The sequence below is a fragment of the Dipodomys spectabilis genome, unplaced genomic scaffold, assembly GCF_019054845.1.
Source record: "Dipodomys spectabilis isolate Male_0828 unplaced genomic scaffold, ASM1905484v1 ptg000228l, whole genome shotgun sequence".
Classification (NCBI taxonomy): Eukaryota; Metazoa; Chordata; class Mammalia; order Rodentia; family Heteromyidae; genus Dipodomys; species Dipodomys spectabilis.
Genome location: NW_024870905.1, coordinates 11,259,803 through 11,287,334, shown reverse-complemented (window position 1 = coordinate 11,287,334; position 27,532 = coordinate 11,259,803). Strand labels below are relative to the sequence as shown.

General features: G+C 41.0%; 1 protein-coding gene across 2 annotated transcripts in view; it reads left to right on the top strand.

The window, feature by feature from the left end:
* The window catches only part of Scaper (S-phase cyclin A associated protein in the ER), a 214,986-nt gene that overhangs the window by 79,469 nt on the left and 107,985 nt on the right, over positions 1–27,532 (top strand). For both annotated transcript variants that reach the window (XM_042697751.1, XM_042697750.1), the window contains exons 21-23: positions 436–572; positions 9,958–10,023; positions 14,450–14,576. In XM_042697751.1, the coding sequence (XP_042553685.1) occupies positions 436–572; positions 9,958–10,023; positions 14,450–14,576 (330 nt within the window). The remainder of the gene's footprint in view (positions 1–435; positions 573–9,957; positions 10,024–14,449; positions 14,577–27,532) is intronic.

The window sequence follows — 27,532 nt, the reverse complement described above, 5'->3', positions numbered from 1 at the left end:
GAATTTGAACCCCAGGACCAACACCAGAAAAAAAAAGAAAAAGAAAAAAGATCAGAGTTCTACCTTGAGGTCCTCCCTCCTCACCACCCAAGAGAACAATTTTCTCTTCCCTTTAAACTCTCATAGCACTTGACTAATTGCGTGGTATTATGGTATCGTGTGTATTTAAACATTCCTCTTCCACTCATGTTATGGTCAGGGATAATGTCCATCTTAGTCTCAAAATTTAGCCCAGTTGACATTTTGCAAAGGCTTGACAAATCAAGGAAAATGTCAAGTGAGACCATTCCTTGGACCATTTTTAAAGCCCTTTGGGGAACCAGTGTTTGAATAGAGATGACTTGTAGCTTTCTGCATTTAATCTGGTATATTTGTTAGTTGGTAGCAGTCTTGTATTGTGGGAAAATATCATTATTGAATTGGTCTATCTTGCAGGAGCATCTTTCCTTGAAGAAGTATGTTGTTGACATTGTGGTTGAAAGTACAGCTCCACCAGAGTCTTTGAAAGATGGGGAAGAGCGGCAGAAAAACAGAAAAAAAGCCAAAAAGATAAAAGCCCGGATGAATTCCAGGTACCTTAAACACTTGTAAGAATGAAATCAAATGGAATCTTCTCATGGTAGATCCTTTAATGTTAATCTAAGGAAGACAAAAATAGTTTAAGGTTGTTTGCTTCCAGAAAGCCTTGGAAATAACACTGATGAGCCTAATTTATAGCCACTTTCTTTGATTGAGACAGAAAACCGTATCGATCTAAAGCCCTTGTGTTCACCTGTTAAGAGCTCTTCTTATAATTGGATGCCAGAACTGTGCCAAACTTGTGCCTTCACCGGCATACAATAGTGTATTTGAGTATGTGTAAACCAAGCCTATTTTTCTTTCCACCTATTGATTTTTAAATGAAGTATCAAAGAAAATCAATAGCAATCAACAAATAGAAGTCTGTTGGCTGTCGTGTCAAACCCCTTGGCTGGGTTTAATCAATTTGGTCACCTGTCACAACAAGGAAAAGTTCAAGAAATATCTTGAAATGGAAAGTGAGTTGTCAGACCTGTAGTTTATCATCAGCCTCTAGAGTGACACGTGCAGATCAGGCTGCCGTGTAGTACATTACTTCACAAGCTCTGAACAGCATCTGCTGACCAAGGGGCTCACTCGAGGATGCAAATACAGTTCTTCCTTAGTAGGTAGTCCTTGGTTTTATGTGGGGGAGCATTCTAAACCTATCCTTACACTTTCATTCCCTAATATCTCAAATATGGAGGAGCTTTGGACTTGAACCATGGTGACTGATACAGTTGTCTCTCTGTGGTTTCTGTGTCCCGGTTGTGATCTGCCAAGGTGTCTATTGTATCCTGTGGAATCTGTGATCCTTTATGCAAGGAATTTTTAAAGAGTCGTATTGATTTTAGTTTTAGTCTAGTTTGCCAGTAGGGGGCTTAAACTCAGAACCGTAGGCCTCTTCAACTTGCTTGTACATGTCTGAGGCTGTACTGCTTGAACCAGGCCTCCAGTCTGGCTTTTTATTGGCTAATTGGAGGTTGTTCTCATGGATTTTGAACCTCCATCCTCCAGGTCTCAGCCTCTTGAGTAGCTGGAATTGCAGGTTGGAGTCACCAGCACCCAGTTTGATTTTAGTCTCTGAAGTCACTCCAGCTTTCTGATGATAGTTTCACAGGTTACTCTGGAATGTTATTGACCGTCACTCTAGAGTCTGTTAAGAACTTGCTGACCTCTAGACACTCAAATGCCTTTCAACCTGTTCTTTGGGTTTCTTCTTTACCTTCTTATTCCCTTGCTGAGCTCATCCAATCCTGTGGCTTCACGTTCCCTCTCCTTGCTGATGACTACCCATCTATACCTTCAATTTCACTCAGATTCAGTTTGTCCAAAATAAACTTACTCTCTCCTATCCTCACCCCAAACCTGACCTCATCCCAGTCTTCTGCATTTCAGTTAAATGAATATTTGAATTGCCAAGACAAAACCCTAAGTCATCCTGATGTTTCCCTTTCTCCTTTACCTCACATTTAATCTTCATTGTCAATAATGTTTGGTTTGTCTAAGATGTCCTCAGAACTTATCTTTTTAAAAAGTTGTAATACCTTCCCCAAACCCCGGACTGTCCTTTTATCATCTCTCGCGTGAGTTGCTGTGGCTGTCCTCTGACGAGCTCCTGTTTTCTGCCCTGGCCTAAGTACTCCTGCCAGAGGGAGCCTGTGAACGTACATGTCAGAGCATGCCACTTCTCAGTGCCCTCGGAACGTGCACAGTATAGTCCTCTTCCAAGAGGGCCCTCCTCCCATCTGTCCACACACATGCCTGTCTCACCTCCTTCTGGTTTTGTTCACTGTAAATGTGAGCCAAGGGCCTGATTTCTTCATATAGGTAGTGTTTGTATATTACAGAAAATCTTTAAAACACACATAGAAAAATGCCTATAGTTCTGCTTATAATTTTGCCTGAGTTTTATGCATATATGCTTATGTTTATTGACTTTTTCAAAACATATAGTTTATTAAGTGACATGTAAATAAATATCTTAAATATATGATTTTATGCTCTAGAGCACTGATGATAATTGGTTCAGTGGAGGCAAAGAGGCACACAGTCATTACTGCATGGCCTCTAGTCATTGCAAGTCCCTCCCATGGTGGCTGAATCATCTAACAGTACATTTAAAAATTGACAACTAGCTGGGTGCTAGGTGGCTTATGCCTGTAATCCTAGCTACTTAGATTGAGATCTGAGGATCGCAGTTCTAAGTCAGCCTGGGCAGGAAAGTCCATGAGTTTCTTTTCTTTTTTGGGGGGGGAGGGTGGGGGTGGGGTGGGTCCGGTCGTAGGCCTGAACTCTGGGCCTGGGCACTATCCATCAGCTCTTCAGCTCAAGGCTAGCGCTCTACCACTTGAGCCACAGTGCCATTTCCAGCTTTTTTTTTCTGCTTATGTGGTGCTGAAGAATCGAACCCAGGGCCTCATGCATGCAAGGCAAGCGCTCTACCACTGAGTCACCTTCCCAGGCCATCCATGAGTTTCTTATTTCCAGTTAACCACCACAAAGCCAGAAGTAGAGCTGTGGCTCAAGTGGTAGAGCACCAGTCTTGAGTGAAAAAACTAAGGGAAAGTGCCACTTGGAGAGCCAGGCATTGAAGACTAAAACCTTACAAATCTCTTGTGTGTGAAAAATTGGAAGGGTTTAGCAAAAAATGGAGAAAACTGAACTTCATGTCAGGTCACTTGTTAGTTCAGAGGCAATATAATAATCAAAACAATGGCCACAACAAACCAGAACAAATGAAAGGGAAAAAAAGCAACACTGGTGTGGTAGAAAGTCTGTTTTGCCACAATATTAGACTCAAATGCTTAATTTTCAATGAAAGAAAAAAAAAGCTTCAGAAGACATAAATGAGCAAGTAATTGTGGAACATGGAGAAGAAAATATTGAGTCAATGAAAACTGTCCTTGACATGACCCAGTAGTAGATCTAGTAGACAAATAATTTAAAACAACTATCTTAGAGCTGCTCAAAGAACTGAAGGGTGATGTGGAAGAGACCAAAAAAGTCTGAATGAAATGAAAATCGAAATAAAGACGTCGAAAACCTAAGAAGAAACAACCAAATTCTATAGCTGAAAAGAACAAGAGCAGAAATAAACTCATTGGAGAAATGCAAAAGTAGATTTGAATAGGCAGAAAAATCAATAAACTCTCAAATAGGACCACAGAAATTATGAGATCTGAGGAGCAAAATAAAAAGTTCAGTGAAAAATGGGTAAGACCAGGAAGACCCTTTAAGCACCTTCAAAAGGACAATTTATGCATTGTGATAGTAGCAAAAAAAAGAAAAAAGAAGTGGAGTATGTTGGTGACATCTGTAATCTTACCTATTCAGGAGACCAAGCAGGCAATAAGCTAGCAAGAACTTAACTTGAAAAGTAAGCAGAGCATAGAAGTTCACACCTATAACCCTAGGTACTTAGGGGGCATAGGTAGGAGGATCATGGTCTAAGCCATCCCAGGGAAAACATTCAAGACCTTATCTGAAAAAATAAACAAAAAAACAAAAAGGTTGAGGGTGTGACTGACGTGGCAGATGAAAGTACAAGGCCCTGAGTTCAAATAGTACCTTTGTAAAACCCCAGTTCAAAAATCAGTAAAGAAACTTCAGAATTAAACTGCACTATACATCAGATGAACTGATTGACAGCCAAATACACGTTCTGTGAAATGAAACTTTTAAGATAGAGCACATATGTGCCATGGAACATATCTTAACAAATTCTAAAAATTGAATTATTTTACTAGATCATATTGGAATAAAGTCACACATTGATAGAAAGAGGAACTATAGAAACCACACACTACTACACACTACTGCAGAGTGAATAGTAGCATACTTTTGAATGAATTCTTAAAGAAATTTGGGAGAAAATATTTTTGAAATTCTAATCAAATAAAAATGAAAACACAGTTTATCAGAACCTCTGACTCCAACAAAGGCAATTCTAAAAAGAAAGCTTATAGCTTTACATAGTACATTAAAAAATTGGAAGGATCTTAATCTAATGGCTTACTTTAAGGACTTAGAAAAACAAGAAGACTCCCAAACTCAAAATTACTAGATGAAAAGCAATAATAAAGATCAGGAGGAAATGAACAAAATGGAGAGCAAAAGACCAATACAAAGAAAGTGTGCTGGGTGCCAGTGTCTCACACTTGTAATCCTAGCTACTCAGGAGGCTGAGATCTAAGGATTGAGGTTGGAAATCAACCCAAAAAGGAAAGTATGCAATACTCTTATCTCCTATTAAGCACCAGAAAAACTGAAAGCGGAGCTGTGGCTCAACCAGCAGAGTGCTAACTTTGACCGAAAAAGGTCAGGGACAGCACCCAGGCCCTGCAATCAAGTCCCAGGGATAGCCTATCACCCAAGAAAAAAAAAAGTGAAAGAGTTGATTCCTTGAAAGATAAACAAGGCTAACAAATTCTAGTTAACTAACCATAAGAGAAAGAAGACCCAAATTAATTAAAATTAGAAGGGAAAAGGGTGAATGTTTAAGTTATTAAAGTCCAGAGGATTATTAGGGGATACTTAGAAAACTTATCTTTTAGAGTTTAAGCCACAGGACCAGCAAAAGAAAAAAAAACTTAAATGATCTTTAATAAGCAGTGCAGTTGAAGCAGCAATAATCTCCCAACATAAATAATCCCAGAGACAGAGTCACTGTTGATTGTACATACTTTTTTTTTTGGTTGGTCGTGGGGCTTGAACTCTGGGCTTGGGCGCTGTCCCTCAGCTTTGAGCTCTTCAGCTCAAGGTGAGCGCTCTACCGATTGAGCCACAGCGCCACTTCTGGTTTTCTAGTGGATTATTGGAGATAAGAGTCTGACGGACTTTCCTTGCCCGGGCTGGCTTTGAACTGTGATCCTCAGATCTCAGCCTCCTGAGTAGCTAGGATTACAGGAGTGAGCCACCGGCGCCCAGCTTGAACATACTTTTAAAAAAAGAACTAGCACTAATTCTCTGCAAACTGTTTCACAAAATAGAGAATGAACCCTTCCAAGCTCATTTTATGAATCTATCCTGGTAACAGATTTGGGTAAGGATACAACAACAACAAAAGAAAACTATAGGCCAATTCCCTTGAACGTTGAAGTAGACGTCCTTAATAGAATACATGCAACCCATTGAAAAGATAGTTTCATTCCAGGGATGCAAGGATGGTTCAATATACTCAGATCAATAAATGTACTACAACACATAAATAGAATCAAGTACCAAAATAGATGCAGAACAAGCCCTCATAATCAAAGCGTGAAGGATGTAGGAAAAGAAGGATCATACTTTAACCTAACAAATGCTACATATGTCAAACCTATACCCAACATATACTGAAAGGGGGAAAACCAAAATGTTTTCTCTAACATCAGGAACTAGACAAGGGTATCCACACTCTACATTTATTCACTACAGGCCTTGAATTCATAGAAACATCTATACAGAAAAATGAAGAAGTGAAAGGGATACAAACAAGAGAAGAAGAAGTCCAGTTATCCCTATGATTTCATGCCATGGTCCTGTATATGAAAGATCCAGAATCCTTCCTCTTAAAACTAGTAGTTCTGATACAGTTCAGCAAAATAGCAAGACACAAAAGCATACAAAAAGGAATAGCTTGCTGGGTACCCGTGACTCAAGCCTGTAATCCTAGCTACTCAGGAGGCTGAGATCTGAGGATCATGGTTCAAAGCCAGCCCAGGCAGGAAACTCCGTGAAACATCTCCAATAAACGATCAGAAAACTGGAAGTGGTGCTGTAGCTCAAGTGGTAGAGCGCTAGCCTTGAGCTGAAGAGCTGAGGGACAGCGCTCAGGCCCAGAGTTCAAGCCCCATGACTGACTAAAAAGGAGTAGCTTTCCCATGGACCAATAACAAAAAAATAAAGTCATCTGCAATAATCTTAAAATAATAAACTACCTAGGAGTATACCAAACAAAAGAAGTAAAAGCCTTCTACAGTGAAAACTGATATGGTAAAGTAAGAAAATTGACAAAGACACTAATATTGGAAAGACTTCTCATTTCCATGGATCAGCAGAATTAATACTATGAAAATGGTTATATTACTAAAAGTGACCTGCAGTTCAGTACAACTTCCATCAAAATTCCAGTATCATTCTTCACCAGATTTGGTGGGGTAAGGTCCTAAAGTTCATATGAAACATAAAAGATCCAAAATAGGCAAAGCATACATGAGCCAAAACACCAGTCCTGGAGCTGCAACAGTACCTGATTACAATACCTGATTACAGCATTAAAGGAACAAGCCTGGTGCTGGTGGCCCATGCTTGTTATCCTAGCTACTCAGTAGGCTGAGATCTGAGGATCACCGGTTAAAAGCCAGCCCAGGCAGGGAAGTCCGGGAGACTCTTATCTCCAACGAACCACCAGAAAACCAGAAGCGATGCTGTGGCTTAAAATGGTAGAGTGCTAGCCTTGAGTGAAAAAGCTTGGAGACAGCTCCAAGGCCCTGAGTTCAAGCTCTGCGACTGCCAAAATAAAAAGGAACAGATAGCATGACATGCATTCCAGTGGAATTGTTGACATGGAAATAAGCCTGTGCAGCTACAATTACCTAATTTTCAATGAAGATTTCAGAAATACATTGGATATAAGACAGCTTCCTTAGCAAATGGCTCTAAGAAACCTGGATGTCCACATGCAGAATTCTGAAGCCAGTCTTTATTGCTCACCCTGTGAAAAAATCAATTGAAAATGGATCAAAGACCTTAATGTTAGAAGTAAAAATTTTTACAACAACTCCAGTAAAAGATAGAAAAACAGTTTTAAGTATAGGCATAAGCAATCACTTTCTAAGTTAGGACTCCAGTAACAGGAAATAATAGCAAGAATGACAAAGGGGATTGCAGCAAATTAAAAAGCTTTTACGCAGCCAGAAGCCAGTGGCTCATGTCTATAATCCTAGCTACTTAGGTAGGAGGCTGAGATCTGAGAATCTAGGTTCAAAGCCAGCCTGGGCAGGAAAGTCTGTGAGACTCTATCTCCAGTTAACCACCAGAAAAGTGGAAATGGCTCAAAGTGGTAGAGTCCTAGCCCTGAGCCCTAGCCTTGGGACAGTGCCCTGGCCCTGAGTTCAAGCCCACAACCGTCCAAAAACTTTTACACAGCAAAGTAAAGTAAAACCAAGTGAAGAGACAGCCTACAGAACAGGTTAAAATGTTTGCTGGCTATTCATCCGATGGAAGACTAATATCCGGAATATATAAGAACTTAGGAAATTTAACACGAAATGGAATCATTCTATGAATTAATGGGCAAATGAATTAAACAGACTATTCTCACTAGAAGTACAATATGACAGTATGGCCAGTGAATACATGAAAAAGTTCACCATCTTTAGCATTAGGGAGATTTCACCTCACTCCAGTCAAAATGGCTCTCATCAAGAAAACAGTTGACAGTGAGGTGGTAAGCAATGAGAACCAGTATACATAGATAGCATGAATATAAATTACCGTGTAGAAAAAACCAAAATGCTATTACCATTTAATCCAGCTGAAACACTACACCAAGTACTCACAGCATACATACAGGCCAGGTAGCTATATACCGATATTTACTGCACTTTTCACAATAGCCTAGGTACCCATCACCACAGGAAGGATTTTTAAAATCCATCTATATGTATACAAATGTGTGAAATTACATCCTTTACAGGAAAATGGATGGAACTGGAGATGATCATGTTAAGTGAAATAAGCCAGACTCAGAAGGACAGATACCATATTTTGTTCTATATATAGAATCTAGATTTGTTTTTAACATGAAAGTAGAAGGAAGACTGTTTGCAAAGGTGAATTAGAAGAGACAGTTGGGAGCAGGGAGTGGTGACAACAGTGGGTAAGAGGGAGTGACGTTGACCAAAGTTATCATGAGGGTATAAACTTAATGCTTGTATTTATTAGCACTGCTGTAATTTGTATCTTTCACATTTTTATGTTGCTGTGTAGATTGGTATACCTTGGGCCTTATTATTGTGCATGTCGTTGAAGTTTACTTAGGGCCCTTTGGATGAGAGCTTTGCATTTAAACTAGCATTTTAATTTTTTCCCCCTTTAAATGAGAACCAGATGAATTCAGTATTTACTGTGGGTTGCTGGAGAATCAGATGAATTCAGTATTTACTGTGGGTTGCTGGAGTGAGACCTGTCCAGTGGAAGACTTGTTGCTGGCTGTCCACGATTGGTTTAGCAAGGTGGAGCCTAATTAGACAAAAGAGCAAAAAAAAAAAAGTCATGTTCATAGTCTTTTAAATTATTTCTTGCTGGGTACCATTGGCTTATGCCTGTAATCCTAGCTACTCGGAAGGATGAGATCTGAGGATCATGGTTTGAAGCCCACTTAGGCAGAAAATTCTCCTTGAGACTTTTGTGCTCTATAACTTAGGCTATAGTGCCACTTCCAGTGTTCTGGTGGTTAATTAGAGATAGTTTCACAAACTTTCCTGCCTGGGCTGGCTTTGAACTGTGATCCTTAGATCTCAGTTTCCTTAGTAGCTAGTATTACAGGCGTGTACCACCAGCGACCGGCTCCCTTGAGACTCTTCTCTCCAATTAGCCACCAGAAAACTGGAAGTGGAGCGGTGACTCAAAGTGGTAGAGTACTAGCCTTGATTAAAAGAGCTCAGAGACAGTTCCCAGGCCCTGAGTTCAAGCACCACAACCACCAAATAAAATAAAATAAAATGAATATTTCTCAAGGTTTTTTTTTTAAAACATATATATATAGAGAGTGTGTGTGTGTGTGTGTTTTATACTTGAGGGCTCTTTGAAGAAATTTTACAGATTTTCAGATTTAATTATGAAATATCACTTTTCTAAAATCTATTCTAGATCAAGTCTATAAAGTTGGAAGAATTTTTCGGAGTATATTCTATGAAGAGTTGTATTTTATAATCTTTCACAGTAATGTGTAGTAACTTTGGAAAAGAAATATGAGGAATTAAAGTGTTAAGATAAATGTGCTTATTTTGCTACATTAACAGCCTGATTTTATACCGGGAGAGAAAAAAATACAGCTCCTTTTTTTGTTGTTGTTCTTTTTAGTTTTGTTTTTTTTGCCAGTCCTGGGGCTTGAACCCAGGCCTGTATGTTGTCCCTGAGCCTTTCTATGCTCAAGGCTCGTGCTCTACCATTTGAGCCACAGCACCACTCCCAGCTTTTTTGAGTAGTTTATTGGAGCTAAAAGTCTTCATATTTTTCTGCCTGGGCTGGCTTTGAGCCGTGATCCTCAGATCTCGGTCACCTGAGTAGGTTAGGATTACAGGTGTGAGCCATCAGCACCCAGCTGATTTGGGGTTTTATAAAATGACTTTTGTTGTTTTTTTTTTTAAGTTAGCTACAAAATAACTGCGATCAAACTTTTTTTCTCTTTAGGGCCAAGGAATATGAGAGTTTAATGGAAACAAGAAATTGTGGGTCTGATTCACCTTACAAGGCAAAGTAAGTATCTTCCTCCACCGTCTCTGGCTACTGTGTCAGGGGTTTTCTAGCTGGGTCTGTGGGGGCCCAATGCAGAGTCCAAGGAGCAGGAGATCCCTGAAAGAACCCCAAATGGACAGTCAGAGCCTAAGCAGGAAAGCGACCCATATATAGAAAGAGAGGGGAATAGGCCAATAAGAAAATATAGTAATAATCATAGGCAGATGACTCTCTGCTGCTGGAAGGAGGGTTAAAAATATAGCCAGGGAGAGGAGAAAAATCTTGTGATAGTGAATTGGAAGTAAGGTGTTAATTTGTATTTATCTCCAGATACAGACGTGCTTGTGTGTATAGTATGATGGGTGCATTCCCTGAGAGTCTAGAATTAAGACAACAATTGGGCACATCGTGTTGCCCCTCTAAGTATGCCAGTACTGGAGTTAAACTCAGGGCCTGAGCACACTCTTCCTTAGTATTTTCACTTTTCCATGTGTGCCACAGCTCTGCTTCTAACTTCTTAGTGGTTAGTTGAGAGATAAGAGTCTCCTGGACTTTCCGACCCTGGTTTGGCTTTGAACCACTATCCTCAGCTCTCAGCCTCCTAAGTAGCTAGGATTACAGACATGAGCAGGTTGGGAAGTTCTTAAAGACAGAAGTCCTGTCCCGTGTCTTCTTTTCGATGAGAACTGCTGTTGGAGGCAATGAATGTACATTGATTTTTCCATCTTATACAGGGTACAACAAAAGGTTTGATTTCCTACATTAAAATGGGAAATAAAGGTATAAAAGGGAGTAAGTAGCTTTAAATTATAACCAGTACCTTTCTAAATAGAGGAAATGAAAGAGAAGAATTAACATGATTTTGTCTTCCTTCTGTCACACTCAAGAGCAGTGAATTTCTGGAGTAGACTTGTCTTTCATACTTTTTCAAGGCTTCTAAATGTCCCTAGTAGAGCCCCACCTCAGAGCCATAAAAGAAAGGGCCCCGCAGAGCGATACTTAACAGTGGGTTGGAATTTATTCAAGTTCTGAGAATGAAATACCTGATCTTCTACCATTTTTCACAAAGCCATTTACTGGACAGATACTCCTCATGTTCTAGCAACAAGTTAGGAAGCTTCCATTTTCCTTTTCATGCTAGAAAAATGATCTGCCCTGAGTAACCCAAGTGACAATTTCTCTGCTAAAAATCTACGTTCTCTGAGTAGCTCCTGGTTGTTGTTTTTATTCACTGTTGGGCAGAAGGACAGCTTTCAGCTTTGACTTGGACAGCATTCTATCATTATTTGTAGTATGCATCAAAACTTGATGTTTTAATTTTTATTGAGCGGGGCCATATCCTTTGTGGTACTTGTGGGGATGCAGGGAGTGAGGCAGGTTTAGCTCACGTTACCAAAGCATCCCCTTGATTTAGCATTCTCCCTTGAAGGGAGGCTCATATGAACCCCAGAGTTGATCTGCCTCAGGGTGAAATATAAGCCTCTTTTATTCTGTGAATTAAAACAGGCCTTGTGCTTCCCTCAGTCCTCCTAGTTTTCAGAAGAATGAGAGCATTCTGGGTAAGAAGAATGCTAGCTCCTGTTGCTATAGCTGTATATTTAGTTACACAGTGCGCAGCCTATTCAGCCGGAAGCTGCAATAGCTGCTGACCTATCACACAATGAGCTTTGCTGCCAATGTTCTTCTACATTTAAGGCCAGTAACTATAATCTGGATGGGACTCGAGCCCATATTTGGTTTAAAGTGAAAAAGAATATGTTGCTATCATTTTATCTTTTATATTCCCCTTTTGTTAGATAAAGACCTCCTGTTAATGCATAGTAGTGATCATTGGCCATTTATTAGATGTCTGCTTTAATGCTTGGTAATCGAGATTATCTCTGATCTTTAAAAAGCTCTGAAAGTGTGCATATATATATATATATATATATATATATATATATATATATATATATATATATATATATATATCCAACTTTTGGGCTAGGAATGTGTCTTAGTGGTAGAGTACTTGCCTAGCATGGATGAAGCCTTGGGTTTGATTCCTCAGTACCACATATATACCCCCCCCCCCCCCACACACACATATCCAACTCAAAAAAAACAAAACAACAACTGAGCTATAGAGAGATGAAATAACTTCTCCAGGGTTTATACTCATGGTACATGCTGTGACTTCATGTAAGAGTTTTAAGTTTAAGCTTGAGTTCACTGTTGTTGTTTTGTGTATGTATGAGTGTGATTTCTGGGGCTTGAACTCTGGGCCTGGGTGCTGTCCTTGAGCTTTTTTGCTCAATGCTAGAGCTCTACCACTTGAGTCACAGTTTCACTTCCAGTTTTTTGGATTAGTTAGAGATAAGAGTCTCAGGAACTTTTCTGTCTGGGCTGGCTTGTTGTGTTTTTGTTTTTATTTTGTTTTGTTTTTAACAGCTTTTTGCTATTGTTTTTTGGGAAATGTTTAGAGTTTACAAGTTTTTAGATGAAATTTATCCTTGGAAATTATTTTAGTTGAGTAACATGGCATGAAGACCAGACATGAGATTGGAAGAGCAGAGGCTGAGGTCTGTGTACTTTTGGCAAGTGTTTGACCTTGGGAAAGTCATCTAACTTCCTAAGTGTTAGTTTCTTCATTTTTCACAGAGGGATAGTACTGTCCAAGTTATTAAGAAGATTAGACAGATCAGGTGCATGGAAGTATTTTGTAACTGTGGTTACAATATTAAGATCAAAGAAAAGTATTTCATCTAGGCCATTTATTTATTGAGCATCTATTTAGTGCATGTAAGGATAAAAAAGGTGAACAGAAGCTAGACAAGGACTCTCTCTCATGTAAGCTTCTACCATACTTTGTACTATGCCATAGAATAGCTTCTAGTCACATTACTGAGTTATTTAAATGAAATACAATTTAAAATTTAGTTCCCTGGCCACATTGTTCCTATTTCAAGTGATAGTAGCCACATTTTGGGTGGCAGCTCCCATATTGGATTGTAAAGAGAAAGAATGTCTCTATCCTTCTGGAAAATGCCACATGAGAAAAATGTCCATGGGATAATGGAGTTAGCTAAGTGTTTATTTCACTTGGGATGAGCCAGCTTGGTGAGAGGAATTTTTGTGCTAAGAGCTGATGGATAAGTAAGAAGTTCCCAGGTAATCAGCACTTCTGAAAGAGGGATTGAAGAACAGTTGGTGAGAACGTGAAGCTGGAAAAGTGGAATTGAGGTCTGGAGAGACCCCATGCACTGCAGAGCCTGGTCCAGCTCAGGAGGGAAGAAGGGCCCTTCCTGAGTTGTAATAGGAAAAACAAAGGAGCCTGGGTGAAATGAAGATCGCTTGCAGATTTTGTGGCAGAAACTGAGGTTTTTCTTGTTCCACTCGTTTCCGTTTACTCCGAAATGTATGATTTTATAAAAACAAGAGAGAGAGAGAGAGAGGAAAGGGAAATAGAGAAGCACTCTGTGGAGACTGGAACATTGAACGGACTAAAGAGATTTAGTCACATTCATCTTTTTTTTTATGGTACAACTTTTTCTCAGGCTCAGCAATGGAAAAGGCTAGTGGGTGATTTCATTAAGTTGTATAACTAAATTAAAACATTCAAGACACTGAGAATGGTATCTGGTCCGTAATAAGAGCTAAATAAATGTTGTTAACCATGGCTGGGTTTTGTACAGTAGAAGCAAGGATTGCAGTGGTAGACAGGGAATGTAGGCTCTCTTGCAAGAAGATGATTGTCATTGAGTCCTATGGGATCTGCCAGTTTCAAAATTGAATCAAGACAACAGGGGAAAGGCTGACTTGGTAACTATCCGGGGGATCGATTAGTAACTCTGTCAACAAATGCTCAAGCATAGAAGTAAAAGAGAGGAGAGGACCACTTAGAGAAGTGTGAAAAACCCAAGGGAGGACACTAAGGAATCTTATAATCCAGGCAATTGGTGGTATTGCTCAGTGAAAACCAAGTAAGTACTCTGTTGTATAAGATGGTGAACTGCCTGCCTATAAACTGGTCCCAGGATGGTTCAACATTGTGTGTTTACAAATGCTTCTAATGTCCAAGACTACTTTAAAGAATCAAATCAGAATAGAAGTACCTGCTTGGGTTCTTGGGCTCCTTTTCTCTGTCACCAGCCTTTTACCTTCTCCCCAGCTTTCAGTCCCCTCTAACTTCTGGAGTACACAAAAACTGGTGCTCTCAGCCAATCCTGTGAGTGAGGGAGATACTGTCTACTAATTCTGCTTTAGGTCAGAGGAATAGCTTGGTGGTCTTGAATATAAAAGTAATAAATCCTCTAAGTTGACCCTGGTTTTTCTCCCTCCGGGTGCTTTGTGAAGTAGTTTCAAGTAGAATACTGAAAGTAACTTCCCCTTCAAAGGCTTAAGAAAATGAAGTCTGTGTCTCAAAATGAAATATGTGGTGTCTAATATCATTCCTTTTGTGTTGAAGGCTTCAGCGATTAGCCAAAGATCTTCTAAAGCAACTACAAGTTCAAGATAGTGGCACATGGGCAAATAATAAGGTTTCAGCTTTGGATCGGACCCTGGGCGAGATTGCTAGAATATTGGAGAAGGAGGTAAGTACGCAACATCTTCAGAACCTTGATCTTATGGTCCTTTCTCACTAGGACAGGATCTAAGGCCAACTTTGGATACTTGCTTCTCTCTTGTGTTTTCAAAAGCAGTTAACAAGTGATGGTTGATTTTTACTTTTATTCTTGTTTGTCTTTGTATTCAAAATTGTTTTTCAGTTATTTAATTGAAATTTTCTTCATAGTTTCTCAGTTTGTTTTCCCTCTACACACAAATGAAATGATTTGATAAGGAGTCACAATTATAAAGATAAACTCACACATACTTTATGGTAGAAAATATGAAGCTTTGAATTATGTAGCTCATAAAATCACAACTAAATTTCCACAAAATACTAATTTTCTTCCTGTTTCCAACAAAAGGTTTGACAGTTTAGTAACTTTGAGTCATTGAATGTCTCAGTGACAGGAAAAAAAAAATCCTTAGCAGCACTGGTGGATCACACCTGTAATCCTAACTACTCAGGAGGCTGAGATCTGAAGATCATGGCTTAAAGCCAGCTCAGGCAGAAAAGCCCAAGCAGGAAAGTCTTATCTCCTGTTAACCAGCAAAAAGTCAGAAGTAGAACTGTGGCTCAAGTAGTAGAACATCAGTGTTGAGTGGAAAAGCGAAGGTACAATGCCCAGACCTTAATTTCAAGACTTAGTACTTGTACACACACATGCAAAAATTCTTAATGATTTTGAAGATTTTAAGTGTATAAGGAAGAGATAAAATATCAGCTACTACTATTCTGATTTTTTTTTTTTAGCATGCCTCTTTTTACCTGGTTAATTTTATCACACATACTTTCTCATGTCTAACCCTTTGTATGGATGTATCACAATTTAAGTAACATAAACATTTAGGTGGTTTTCTTTTTTTTTTTTTTTTTAATTTTTTTTTGGGTCCGGTCATGGGGCCTGAACTCTGGGCCTGGGCGCTGTCCCTCAGCTCTTCAGCTCAAGGCTAGCGCTCTACCACTTGAGCCACAGTGCCACTTCCGGCTTTTTTCTTTTTGCTTATGTGGTGCTGAGGAATCGAACCCAGGGCCTCAGGCATGCAAGGCAAGTGCTCTACCACTGAGCCACCTTTCCAGCCTGGTGGTTTTCTTTTTTATATTTACTTGATGGTTTTTATTTTTGTCTTTTGGGTTTATGTAATTTATTATGTAATACTTGATGTGAACAAAAACATGTAATAGAAGTAGCATTGAGAATACAGTAAACAGCTGTGAACATATCAAGTTAGACTGTTGTCTGTATAGTTGTAGGTCCTGTGTGGTCCTTGTTTGCCTATCTTCCCACATCCCTTCATGTGTTTTCTGAGCAGAATTCAAGTTGCATTATTTCCTTGTTTTCTGAAAATAGTTCTCTTTATTCAGCTTTGATTTTCTTTTGCCTAATTTGTCTGTTTATGGTTATGACATTTTTTTGGTCGGTTGTGGGGCTTGAACTCTGGGCTTAGATGCTGTCCCTCAGCTCTTCAGATAAAGGCTAGCGCTCTACCACTTGAGCCACAGCACCACTTCCGGTTTTCTGAGTGGTTATTGGAGATAAGAGTCTCATGGACTTTCCTGCCTAGGCTAGCTTTGAACCGCAATCCTCAGATCTCAGCCTCCTGAGTAGCTAGGATTACAGGTGTGAGCCACCGGCACCTGGCTGGTTATGACTGTTGTTATTAGCATACTTCCTTATACAAAAGAGGAATCCATTGTGACATTTCCACTCAGGTATATGATGTATCCTGATCAGCCTTACCCCCATTCCCCTCCCATTCCACTCCTCTGTTACAGTAGGTTTCTACATGCAGATGAACTGCTTCATCTGCAGTCACCTCTGTTAGCCCCATCCTGGTGTCCCCCCTCCTGGTGGCCCCCTGATCAGAGCCTGTTTCACTTTTGTTGTTTTTTTAAGTGTGTATTAATTACACCAGGGCATTTCAGTTTGGTATTTCAGACATGCCTACGTTATGTTGGACTCAGAGCAGCTTCTCCCCCTACGCCATCCCTTAACTGATGAGCAGCTTTCCTTGACATTCCTATGCTGTCTTCAAACATAGAGTTTTATGTCTTTGTCACATAAACTTGTTCTTTTGGGGGCAGATGGAACTAAGGATTAAACTCAAGGCCTTCTACTCATTAGGCAAGCACTCTACCATTTAAGCCACTCTGCCAGCCCCTTTTTGTCTGGTTTATTTTTGTGATAGGGTCTCACTTTATGCCTGGGCCATCTTGACTGCAGTCCTCCTATTAGTGCTTCCCTGCATAGCTGGAATGACAGGTCCCTTCCAGCCATTGCATCCAGCCATTGTGCTTCCCCCTAGCTTGAGGTGATAGCTGCTCACCATCACACCCAGCCATTAGTTGAGGTCGAGTCTCACAAACTTTTATGCCCAGGCTGGCCTCAAACAAGCAGCTGGAATTGTAGGCTTGATTCATGGCTATAAATGAGTTCTTAGTAATACATGATTTAGCTTTGCTTGGCTTTATGAGTAGTCAGAATTACTGTTCTGAGTGTATTTAATCTCATACACAAAACTTTTTCATTCATTTTCTCTGCTATAAGTACTTGATTGTGTCCATTCCTCTGACATCAGAATCACAGATTGCTGGGCCCTGCTTTGGATTTCTTTCTTTCCTTCCTTCCTTCCTTCCTTCCTTCCTTCCTTCCTTCCTTCCTTCCTTCCTTCCTTCCTTCCTTCCTTCCTTCCTTCCTTCCTTCCTTCCTTCCTCCTCCCTCCCTTCCTTCCCCCCTCTCTCCCTCCCTTCCTTCCTTCCCTTCCTTCCCTTCCCTCCCTTCCCTCTCTTTCCTTTCTTCCCTCCCTTCCCTCCTTCTTTCCTTCCTTCCTTCCCCTCTCTTTCTTTTCTTTCTTTCTTCCTTCCTTCCTTTCTTTCTTTCTTTCTTTCCTTCTTTCCTTCTTTCTTTCTTTCTTTTTCGGTCAGTTGTGGGCACTCTCCCTCAGCTCTTCAGCTCAAGGTGAGTGCCCTGCCACTTGAGCCTCAGTGTCACCTCTGGTTTTCTGGTGGTTCATTGGAGATAGGAGTCTCACAGGCTTTCCTGCGTGGGCTGACTTTGAACCATGATCCTCAGATCTCAGCCTCCTCAGTAGCTAGGATGACTGGTGTGAGCCACTGGCGCCCAGCTTCCCACTTTGGATTTCTGACCGAGTGGGTTTCAGATAAGTCCAACTGTCTACATTTTTGCCATGTCCATGTGCTGCTCCAGCTCAGGGCATCTGCCTCAGGTGTGGAGCTTCTGGGTTGCCAGGCATGTGTACCACCCATTCTGGAAGCCCATTCTGCTTAGCTACAGTTTGGCAGGGACAGTACAGTCCTCAGGAGGAACAGAGCAGCTTTTCATGCCACATGGAGTCAGTGCTCCTGTAGAAACACTTCATGCAGGGGCTTCTCAGGCTGGTACTCGTCACACATGCCTCTACTAGATACAGTATTGAGAAGCTTCACGTTCCAAGGGGACATCTCTATTGCTTATAAAAATAAAGATTATCATAGGCTGATTACTTTTCACAAAGTATAAAGGTGCTAATCCTTTGAGTTAGGCATTTGCTCAAAGATACCTCAATTGTAATTATTCCCAGGAATATTGTGTGAAAGCAAAGCATTTGGAGACCTTTTTAAGAAAAAAAGTAAAATGATCTATATAAGAAAGGTATTTTGTATGAACGTTTGAATCACAAAGGGGCAATTTACTGGAATACCACTGATCCCGTATAATTTCAGGGAGAAAAATGTAGTCTGGCTCCCAGTCTAAATGGTGTGTGTCAGAGACCGTACTATAAAGCTCTCCCCTGAGTCTCTGCTGGAGGACCACCTAAGCTTTGAAACATATCCACAATAAGATCCTTTTGCTACTTTTATAACAAATATCCTTTTACCTGACCAAGATTTCTCTTCTGTAGAGTTCCACTGACATCTCAGCGTAATTCAGCTCACCATATTTATGATTTCAGTCTAGGAAATGTAAATAGCCATTTCTTTTTGTTTGGAAGCCTGCCTGAAGTAACAGAATCATTAGAGTTGAAGCCAAGTACCCAGTGACAGATTTGAAGACGGCCTGGGAGGGACAGGGCGGGGTCGGCGGGCGCTGGGCAAGCACTCACTGAGGAATTTTCAGTGATAAATTTTCCAGTCTTTCTCATTTACTGCGTACCTCAAAACACTGCTGCTTTCTATGAGTGCTTTGACCCAGTTTTTCCTTAGATAACTTTTTCTGAATCAGAGAATTACCAAGTTAACAGGTTAAAATTTGTGATACACAAAAGCTCCCTTGTAATGGAAGGGATGGGGAAAAGGAAGAGCGTCAGCTCCCTTCTGGCTTTTTAGATTTTCTGATTGCATTCAAGCCTAAAAACTTCATAGATTTTGTTGCATGTATTATTCTTTTAAAAATCTTCGGTCTTGCCGCATGCTGGTGGCTCACGCCTGTAATCCCAGCTACTCAGGAGGCTGAGATCTGAGGTTTGTGGTTTGAAGCTAGCATGGGCAGAAAAGTCTGTGAGACTCCTGTCTCAAGTTAACCAAAAAGCTTGAAGTGGACTTGTATTTCAAGTGGTAGAGCACTAGCATTGGGCAAAAAAGTTAAGGGACTGTGTTCAGGTCCCAGTACTGGCACACACAAAAGAAATACTGTTAGCCACTTCCAGTCAGATACATGCTGTCTTTAAGCATTGCATCAGTTCTCATCTAAAAGTGCTATGGCAGGGTGATTCTTAAAGCCATCTAAGAGCAAAAATTTTGAGCATAGTGCCTCATGCCTGTAATCTCTTCTACTTGGGAGACAGAGGTCAGGAGGATCAAAGTTAGAGGCCAGCATGGGCAAAAAGTGAAACCCCCATCTCAGCCAATAGCTGGGTGTGTGACCACATGCTGGTGTCATCCCAGCCACATGGGAAGCAAAAAATAGGGTTGCATTAAGCTGGCTGGGCATAAACAAGACCTGTTCTCAAAAGTAATTAAAGCAAAAAGGGTTGGCAGCTGGGCTCAAGTGGATAGAACACCAGCCTGGCAAGTGTGAGGCCCCGAGTTCTGACCCAGCACTGCCAGAGTTGAACCAAACAAGGAAAGAGATTGCTACAGCAAAGAAGAGCATTAGGGCTGGGAATCCAGCTTAATGGTGGCGTGCTCGCCTAAGCATGCATGAAGCCTTGGGTTCGATTCCTCAGTACCACATAAACAGAAAAGGCCAGAAGTAGTGCTGTAGCTCCAGTGGTCGAGTGCTAGCCTTGAGCACAAACAGCTCAGGGACAGTGCCCAAGCTCTGAGTTCAAGCCCGAGGACTGGGAAAGAAAGAGAGAAAGAAAGAAAGGGGGGAAAAGGAGAGGAGGAGAGGAAAGAAAGATAGTTGTCTATACTGAATGCCCCAAGAGTATTTGCCAGATTGGCAAGTGCCCTTATGGGGCAAAGGGACAAAAGTAAGAGCTTAGGAACTGCTGAAGTGCTGATGTGATGGGAGATTTTGTCTTTGTAGCAACTCATCATCATCCTCGTTATTGTAGGTCTAGATTCACAAATGAGTGAAAACATGAGGTGCTTGACTTTCTGAACTTGTCTGTCTCACTGAACATGATCGCCTTCAGTTCAATCTGTTTTCCTGCCAGTGACATAACTTCATTCTCTATGGCTAACGCTCCATATACACTGAATGTATATACATACATATGTATATGTAATATGAGTGTGTATAACACATGCAAATAATATGCATGCTATATATACATAAATAGCTAGCAACACGTGCATGTGTTTCTATATGTACTATGTATAATATACATAGTGCAAACACAAAATATGTACATAAAATGCATGTATACATAATGTGTATGTAGTGTACACCTATGTTATATATTCATATGTGTATATAATGTATTATATACATGTATATGTATGTGATATAACACATATAATACATGTATACAATACACATGTATGTGCATGTACATACACATATGGAAATATGTATATGTGTATATATGTGTATGTATTTCTATATGGACAAAGAGAATTGCCACATGGCTTACAAAGAAAACCTGTCAGAGTCAGCAGACTCTCCATGAACAGTGCTAAAGGCCAAGAGCGTATCACCTAATGTATTTCAGACCCCTAAAGAGAATAACTAGCAACCTCGATTATTCTGTTACAAACTAGCTGGCTAGAGTCCCACTGCTTCACCCAGAGCAGAATTGTGGGTAGGCAAGAAGCAGCCTCTCATTCCTCCAGGCCCTTGGCAGGTATTTGCAGGCTGCAGCAGTGGTGCATCTGCCTTTCGTCCTAAGGCATCTCTGGGGCCAGACCCAGGGCCTTTAACAGCTAGGATAGTGGCCTGGAGTTCTGGACTTAGGAATGATTTCCAAGATAGGGGTTCTAGTCCTTGGAGTTCTGATCTGAGGCCTAAAGTGTTAAAACTCTTTCATGCCCAGGAGCTTGCTGATGTCTCTGCAGGCTGATCCCTGCCAGCCTCTGTCAGTTTCCCTTTGATCACTGCCTACCAGTTCTGTCTACCATCCCTGTGAGTTTTCTTCTGGTCCTGTGGGCTATGGTTAGTGGAGGCCACTTCCACAGGGACCGTTCTCCTGTGAATCCTGCTGCTGTGGGAACTGCTTGCCAGTCTCGTTATTTTTCCTTCATCTGCTGTCACCTCTTGTTGCCTTCATCTTTTCTTCTTTTTCTGCTCAGCACACATAGGCATGTTCCCTCAAAAGACCATCTTTATTGAGACCTAGTGTTCCCAGCTACTCACTGAGTCAAGTTTGTTATATATAGTGTGAAGCAGGAGAGAGTACAAGTGTGTCTGCACCAATCACAGCAGTCTTCTCATACAGTTCAATCATTATCTGCAACAGTCACGGTAGGCCCCTTAACCAATCACAGTTCCTTATGCAGTTGAAGAACTGTGTTTTCACCAACCATAGGTCTTCTTTTAGCCACCAGGGGAAAGCCAGCTCTCACACTGGTCTGGGTAGGAGTTGCTAGACTTGATGCTAAACTTGTCATAAACGTCCCTGCAAGTTAATAAAGGAAATAATGCGGCATTAGTGACGATGTGAGTGAAGAGCAACGTTTATAGAGTGAGGGCACAACTGTAAATTAGTGCATCCACTATAGGAGTCTGTATGGAAGTTCGTCATAAAACTGACAGTAGAACTATGGTATGCTCCAGCTATAGCACTCCTGGGAATATACCCAAAGGAGTCTTAAATCAGTGCACAGCAGAGACACCTGCACCCATGTTCACACTAGTCCTGTTTAAATTAGCTGGGTTGTGGAATCATCCTCAGTGCCTGTCACTAGGTAAATGGACACTGAACACGTGGTGTATGTGCACAGTCGAGTATTACTCAGCCGTAGAAGAATGAAATTGATGGTAGGCAAAATAAGCCAGACTCATATTCAACAATGAAAAGATACTAACCTGGACTGATTTCATCATGAGATAACAGAAACAAATAAGTTGGAGTTGTGTCATTTGAACTCCCGTTACGTAAAATTCAAAAAATGGTTAAAAACCAAAACAACAACCTGCATTGTTTTTTACTGCATGTGTAGGTGTTAAAACTCTATAAAGGAAGGGCTGGAAAGGTGGCTCAGTGGTAGAGTGCTTGCCTCACATGCATGAGGCCCTGGGTTCCATTCCTCAGCACCATATAAGCAGAAAAAGCCAGAAGTGGCGCTATGGCTCAAGTGGTAGAGTGCTAGCCTTGAGCTGAAGAGCTGAGGGACAGCGCCCAGGCCCAGAGTTCAGGCCCCACAACCTACCAAAACAAACAAACAAAAAAACCTCTAAAGGAAATACTGAAAAGTTTTTCACAAAAGCCATAGTGGTGATTACCCCGAGAAGAGTCTGGCCAGGAACCAGCATATAAACATCACCTATTTGCTTTGTTAGAAATGGAGTGTCCCATTGTTGCCCAGGCTGGTCTCAAACCCCTAGGCTCAACTGATGCTTCTGCCTCTTGAGTCTCACATGCTGGGACTATAGGTGTGCATCACCATGCTCAGCTTACCCAAGTGGCTTCTGGTCTCCTACCCTACTGTTTCTTGGCCAGATGGTTCCACAATGTACAAATTGTAGTTATTCTTTATATCATGCTTGCTTAACTTCTGGTTTTTCTCATCTGTTTGTCTGCATGACTGCCTGCCCATCTGTCTGTCTGTCTTTCTGTCTGCCTGATCTATCCTATCATGCCATACTGAGTCTCAAACTTAGGGGCCTGTCTCTTAGCTTTTTCACTCAGAGCTGGAGTTGTACCACTTGAGCCACAGCTTCACTTCTTTTTTTTTTTTTGCTGGTTTGTTGGAGATAAGAATCTCACAGACTTTCCTGCCTGGGAAAGCACAATCCTCAGATTGCAGCCTCCTGAGTAGCTAGGATTTCAGGCGTGAGCCACCAATGTTTGGTTTCTACATTTATTTTTCAGCTTTAAATTACTCAAAAAAAAATTTAAGGTAAGATAAATTGCTCCAAACAAAAAAGGGGTCTTGTTGTGGAAATGTTTAATTTCCACAACGTGGGCTTCTAGAACACTCTGGTGGATGGAAAGGCATTTCCTCAGCCTTGCTCTCACATGAGTTTGCTACAGAGGAGTATGATGTGTATTTAGCTGACTTTTCTCATCCCAGAAGCCCTCCGTGCTCCATCAGGACATGAGACATTGGCATACCGTACTCTGCAAACAGGCTGAGCAGATGCACGGGAGAGGGAGAGGCCTGAGTACTGCCAAGTTTAACTAGACTTTCAGCTGCGACTTTGTCCAACCTGAACTGGCAGCCTTTTAAGCTGAACGGAATTGGAAGTCTGATCACAGTTTTCTTTAAAAAATCCCTGCAGTGAACCCTGCTGTGCTTTAGGTTTTCAAGATTCATCTTGGGAAAATCCACCAGTAACAATGGAGGCTAGGAAGGTAGAAGACATGCTTCCACCTTTTCTCCTCTTTGTTGCCAACTGTTTACTGGTCCTTTAGAGAAATCACGAAGCCTGGGGCATTTGTTTTTCAGCCACATTGTCAGGAAGTTGTGTTGGGGATTGCTACACGCTTGCTGCCTGTCCCCCACACCCCCTGGAGGTTTGGTTTTGTTGGGTTTTGTTTTTCTTACTTTCAGCTGGGATTCTTCAGCTGAGCACTGGAACGTTCGCTCAGCAATCTCTGCTGTCCAGACTCTCTCTGTTGTCCGGCTTACATAATGGTTCCCCATAGCCTCTGCGGAATAACCGAGTGCAGTTTGTACAACTCCCATAGTTTGTCAAGTGCTGGGAATTGTGCAGCCCAAGGTAAAATGAAATTGCCCCTTGCACTTCCTTCAGCTAGCTCGAGCGAGAAGACTAGCATAAGGAAAAATAAGAGTTTATTGTTCCATCTATCTAACACAGGTTTTATTTATGTATGGCTTTTATTTTATGAAGGGAAGTATTTAGAAGGAGGAGAGTTCACCGGGAAAGGCTAGAAAGAATTTTCCCGGGATGGAACTGTTGTGTAGCGTGCCTTTAGGTTTAGGTTGGGGGGACACGTGTGTACAGCTGTCACCAGTTACCAAGATGCATGAATACCTAATTCTGCATTTATTACGTGCTTTAGTTTTTTTTTAAAGATACACCTAGTGTATCTTTAAGGTGAGGATTGCCTTAGTAAAAACAACAACAAAATGCACACCCGTGTTCTCTCCTGTGCTCACTGACTGTAGCTTCCATATGAAAGGTTCTCTTTAGAAAACACACAGCTGTGAAACGCTCAGTGGTAGCTGGATGGTGGTGGCTGATGGTAGCTGGGCAGTGATGTAGCTCACACCTGTAATCTTAGCTACTCAGGAGACTGAGATCTGAGGATTGCAATTTGAAGCCAGCTTGGGCTTCACATGAGCTCATGTGAGCTTCTAGAAGTGTCCATGAGAAACTCAACTCCAGTTACCCCTCCCCCCGCCCCCAAGCCAGATTTGGAGCTGTGGCTCAAGTGGCAGACTGTCAGCCTTGAGTGAAAAAACTAAGGGACAGTGACCAGGCCCTAAGTTCAAGTTCATTGAACACATGCTCATTGGTTAATATTGGTGCTAGTTTCTCATTTATACAAGTTAACTCTTTATGGACTAGTCTTAAATTCTTTTTGAAAGCTTTTATGACAGAATACACAGATTTAATAAGACACACTTGTACAGAATAATCAATAAAGAAAGCCACCCCAAATGCTGAAACATTTGAGAAAATAAAATATGCCAGCATCCAGAACTTTCTTGCCTATCTTTCCTACCCTCTTTACTAAGCATACTTTTTTTTCCCGCCCCTTGCTAATACCAGGTCTTGAGCTCAGGGCCTAGGCCCTGTCCCTTAGCTTTTAGGCATATGTATCAAGGTATTATAACATAACCATTTTGCATGTGTTCCAGTATTGTAACTTGAACTTAAGTTCAGGTTTTTTCTGGTTAAGGCTGGCTCTCTACTACTTGATCCACACCTCTACTTCTGCTTTTTACTAGAGAAGAGTTTCTTATTTTTCTGCTCAAGCTGGCTTTGAACTGCAATCCTCATATCTCAGCTTTCTGAATCACTAGAACTACAGTGTGAGCCACCAGGCCCAGCATAACTTACCTTGATAAACTGCTACATGGTTTCCCAAGAACCTAATACCATTTATTCCTCCTGTTACTTTGTTTTGAATGCTTGATATTTCAAGACTTTAACTCTTGCTAATCTTTTGTGCATGTATTGGCCTCTCTGTACCTTTAATGTAGAATTCTGTACTGACAAGTAGGTTCAAGTACTTCCAATTTCCTAGTTCCTTTTTTTTTTTTTTTTCTTTTTTTGGACGGTCATGGGGCTTGAACTCTGGGCCTGAATGCTGTCCCTTAGCTCTTCAGCTCAAGACTAGCGCTGTACCACTTGAGCCACTGAGCCACTTCTGGTTTTCTGAGTGGTTTATTGGAGATAACAGCCTCACAGATTTTCCTGCCTGGGCTGGCTTTGAACCGCGATCCTCAGATCTCAGCCTCCTGAGTAGCTAGGATTACAGGTGTGAGCCACCAGCGCCCGGCGGCTTCCAGTTTCTTATTGGCCATTTTTCTAACAGTTGACAAGAATTCCTGGTACCTTCCTGACATCAGTCATAGTTTGCTCTCACGGTACTCCATCATGTACCGACCTGCCAGCGGCCTTCCCAGCCCCACCTCAGTGACAGAGTACCTCAAGGACTGAGTAAACACTTACTGTTTTTATCCACATTTGTATAAGTCTGCGTTCTCGGAAATAATGACACTGAGAACAAGAAGTTGCCTACACGTGCAGATGGAACTCCATGCCAATTGTCTTCAGTTCCACTGGGTTCAAAACAAATATATAAGCTTTTAAATTCATGGTAAGTACCTTACATATTAACCAAAGCAGGTAGAAAACTCTTTCCTATTTAATAACATAATGTGAAATAGTATTTCCCAGCTAAAATAAATCCTTGTAAGCTTCAGTTTCCTTCGTTGAATAATAAGGATAAATCAAGTGCTGGTAGTTCATTCCTATAATCCAAGGTACTCAGGAGGCTGAGAAACTGAAGTTTGAAGCCTACTCTGGCAGAAAAGTCCATGAGCTTCATAACTCCTATGAAGTACTCAGAAAAGGCTGGAAGTAATGCTGTGGCTTAAGTGGTAGAGTGCTAACCTTGAGAAAAAAAAAAAAAAAGTTCAGGGACAGTGCTCAGCTTAGGCCCTGAGTTCAAGCACCATGACTGGCACCAAAAGAAAAAAAAAAAGGAAAAAGAAAAACAAAAGAAGTTGTACCCTAATCTTACAGGCTAGGATATCAGTGATCAAAAATTGTTTCAAATCAGTCTATTAATTTAAAAAATGTTATCAGCAAGTATCAAGACAAAGCGCATGAGCCACCAAACTGATGATCAACTTTTTATCACATATATTTCTAGGGGAATGTCTATAATAGGGAAAGGCAAATGGGAAGATAAATTTGGCGGTGTTAATAGGGAAGCCCTCATTGGAGAAATTTTTTTTCTCTCTTTTTCTAAGCATTACTCTGCCACCAGTGAAGTCTCATTATTTCTAAGTGTCCTAATCAATAAGGTCATGGAAGATTGATTTCAGGCGCTGTCACTGTGTTTATGACAAGAAGCATAGAGAGTCATTTATAGCAGCAGCAGTAATTCTCCTGTTAACCAGCAAGTCAGGGACGCAGCAAGCACATCTTACATGTCTTCGGCTGGTAAGAAGAGTTCTTGATCACCATCACCGACAAGAATAAGAGACTAATATTGTTAATTGAATTTCCCTAAAGAGAACAAAAAATGGACTTTGGAGTGGGGGAAGGGCAGAGGAGCAGATCGGCACCAGTCTAATATGTGGAAGTTGAACCTTAGTGGAGGGGGGATGGGCACTGAATTGTCCTCAGCAACTAGAGGGTCATTGTAGCAACTCCATTCTACTGAAGATGTTTTTCTTGCAACCGCAAGTATTTCCAGTAAAAGATATGTATGCCTATTTAAATTTGCAATAAGATATTCAAGTTTTATAAGTATGTGCTTTAGAATGTGTAATGTAGTACTTTCTTATTATTCCTCACAAGCATACAAGAAGCACCATGTGATATTTTGTCATACAATCATGGAGTCATTTATTTGGATAGTCCTCTGTTTTGGGGCCTCTTCATACCTTTTCAAAAGACCTTTTTTAAAAAAGGAAATTTATCTTTTTATAATACATGTTTAGGGGCTGGGAAGGTGGCTCAGTGGTAGAGCGCTTGCCTTGCATGCCTGAGGCCCTGGGTTCGATTCCTCAGCACCACATAAGCAAAAAGAAAAAAGCCAGAACTGGCGCTATAGCTCAAGTGGTAGAGCGCTAGCCTTGAGCTGAAGAGCGGAGGGACAGCGACCAGGCCCAGAGTTCAGGCCCCACGACTGGACCCAAAAAAAAAAAATACATGTTTATTAGTAATAAACATGAGACAAATGTACATGA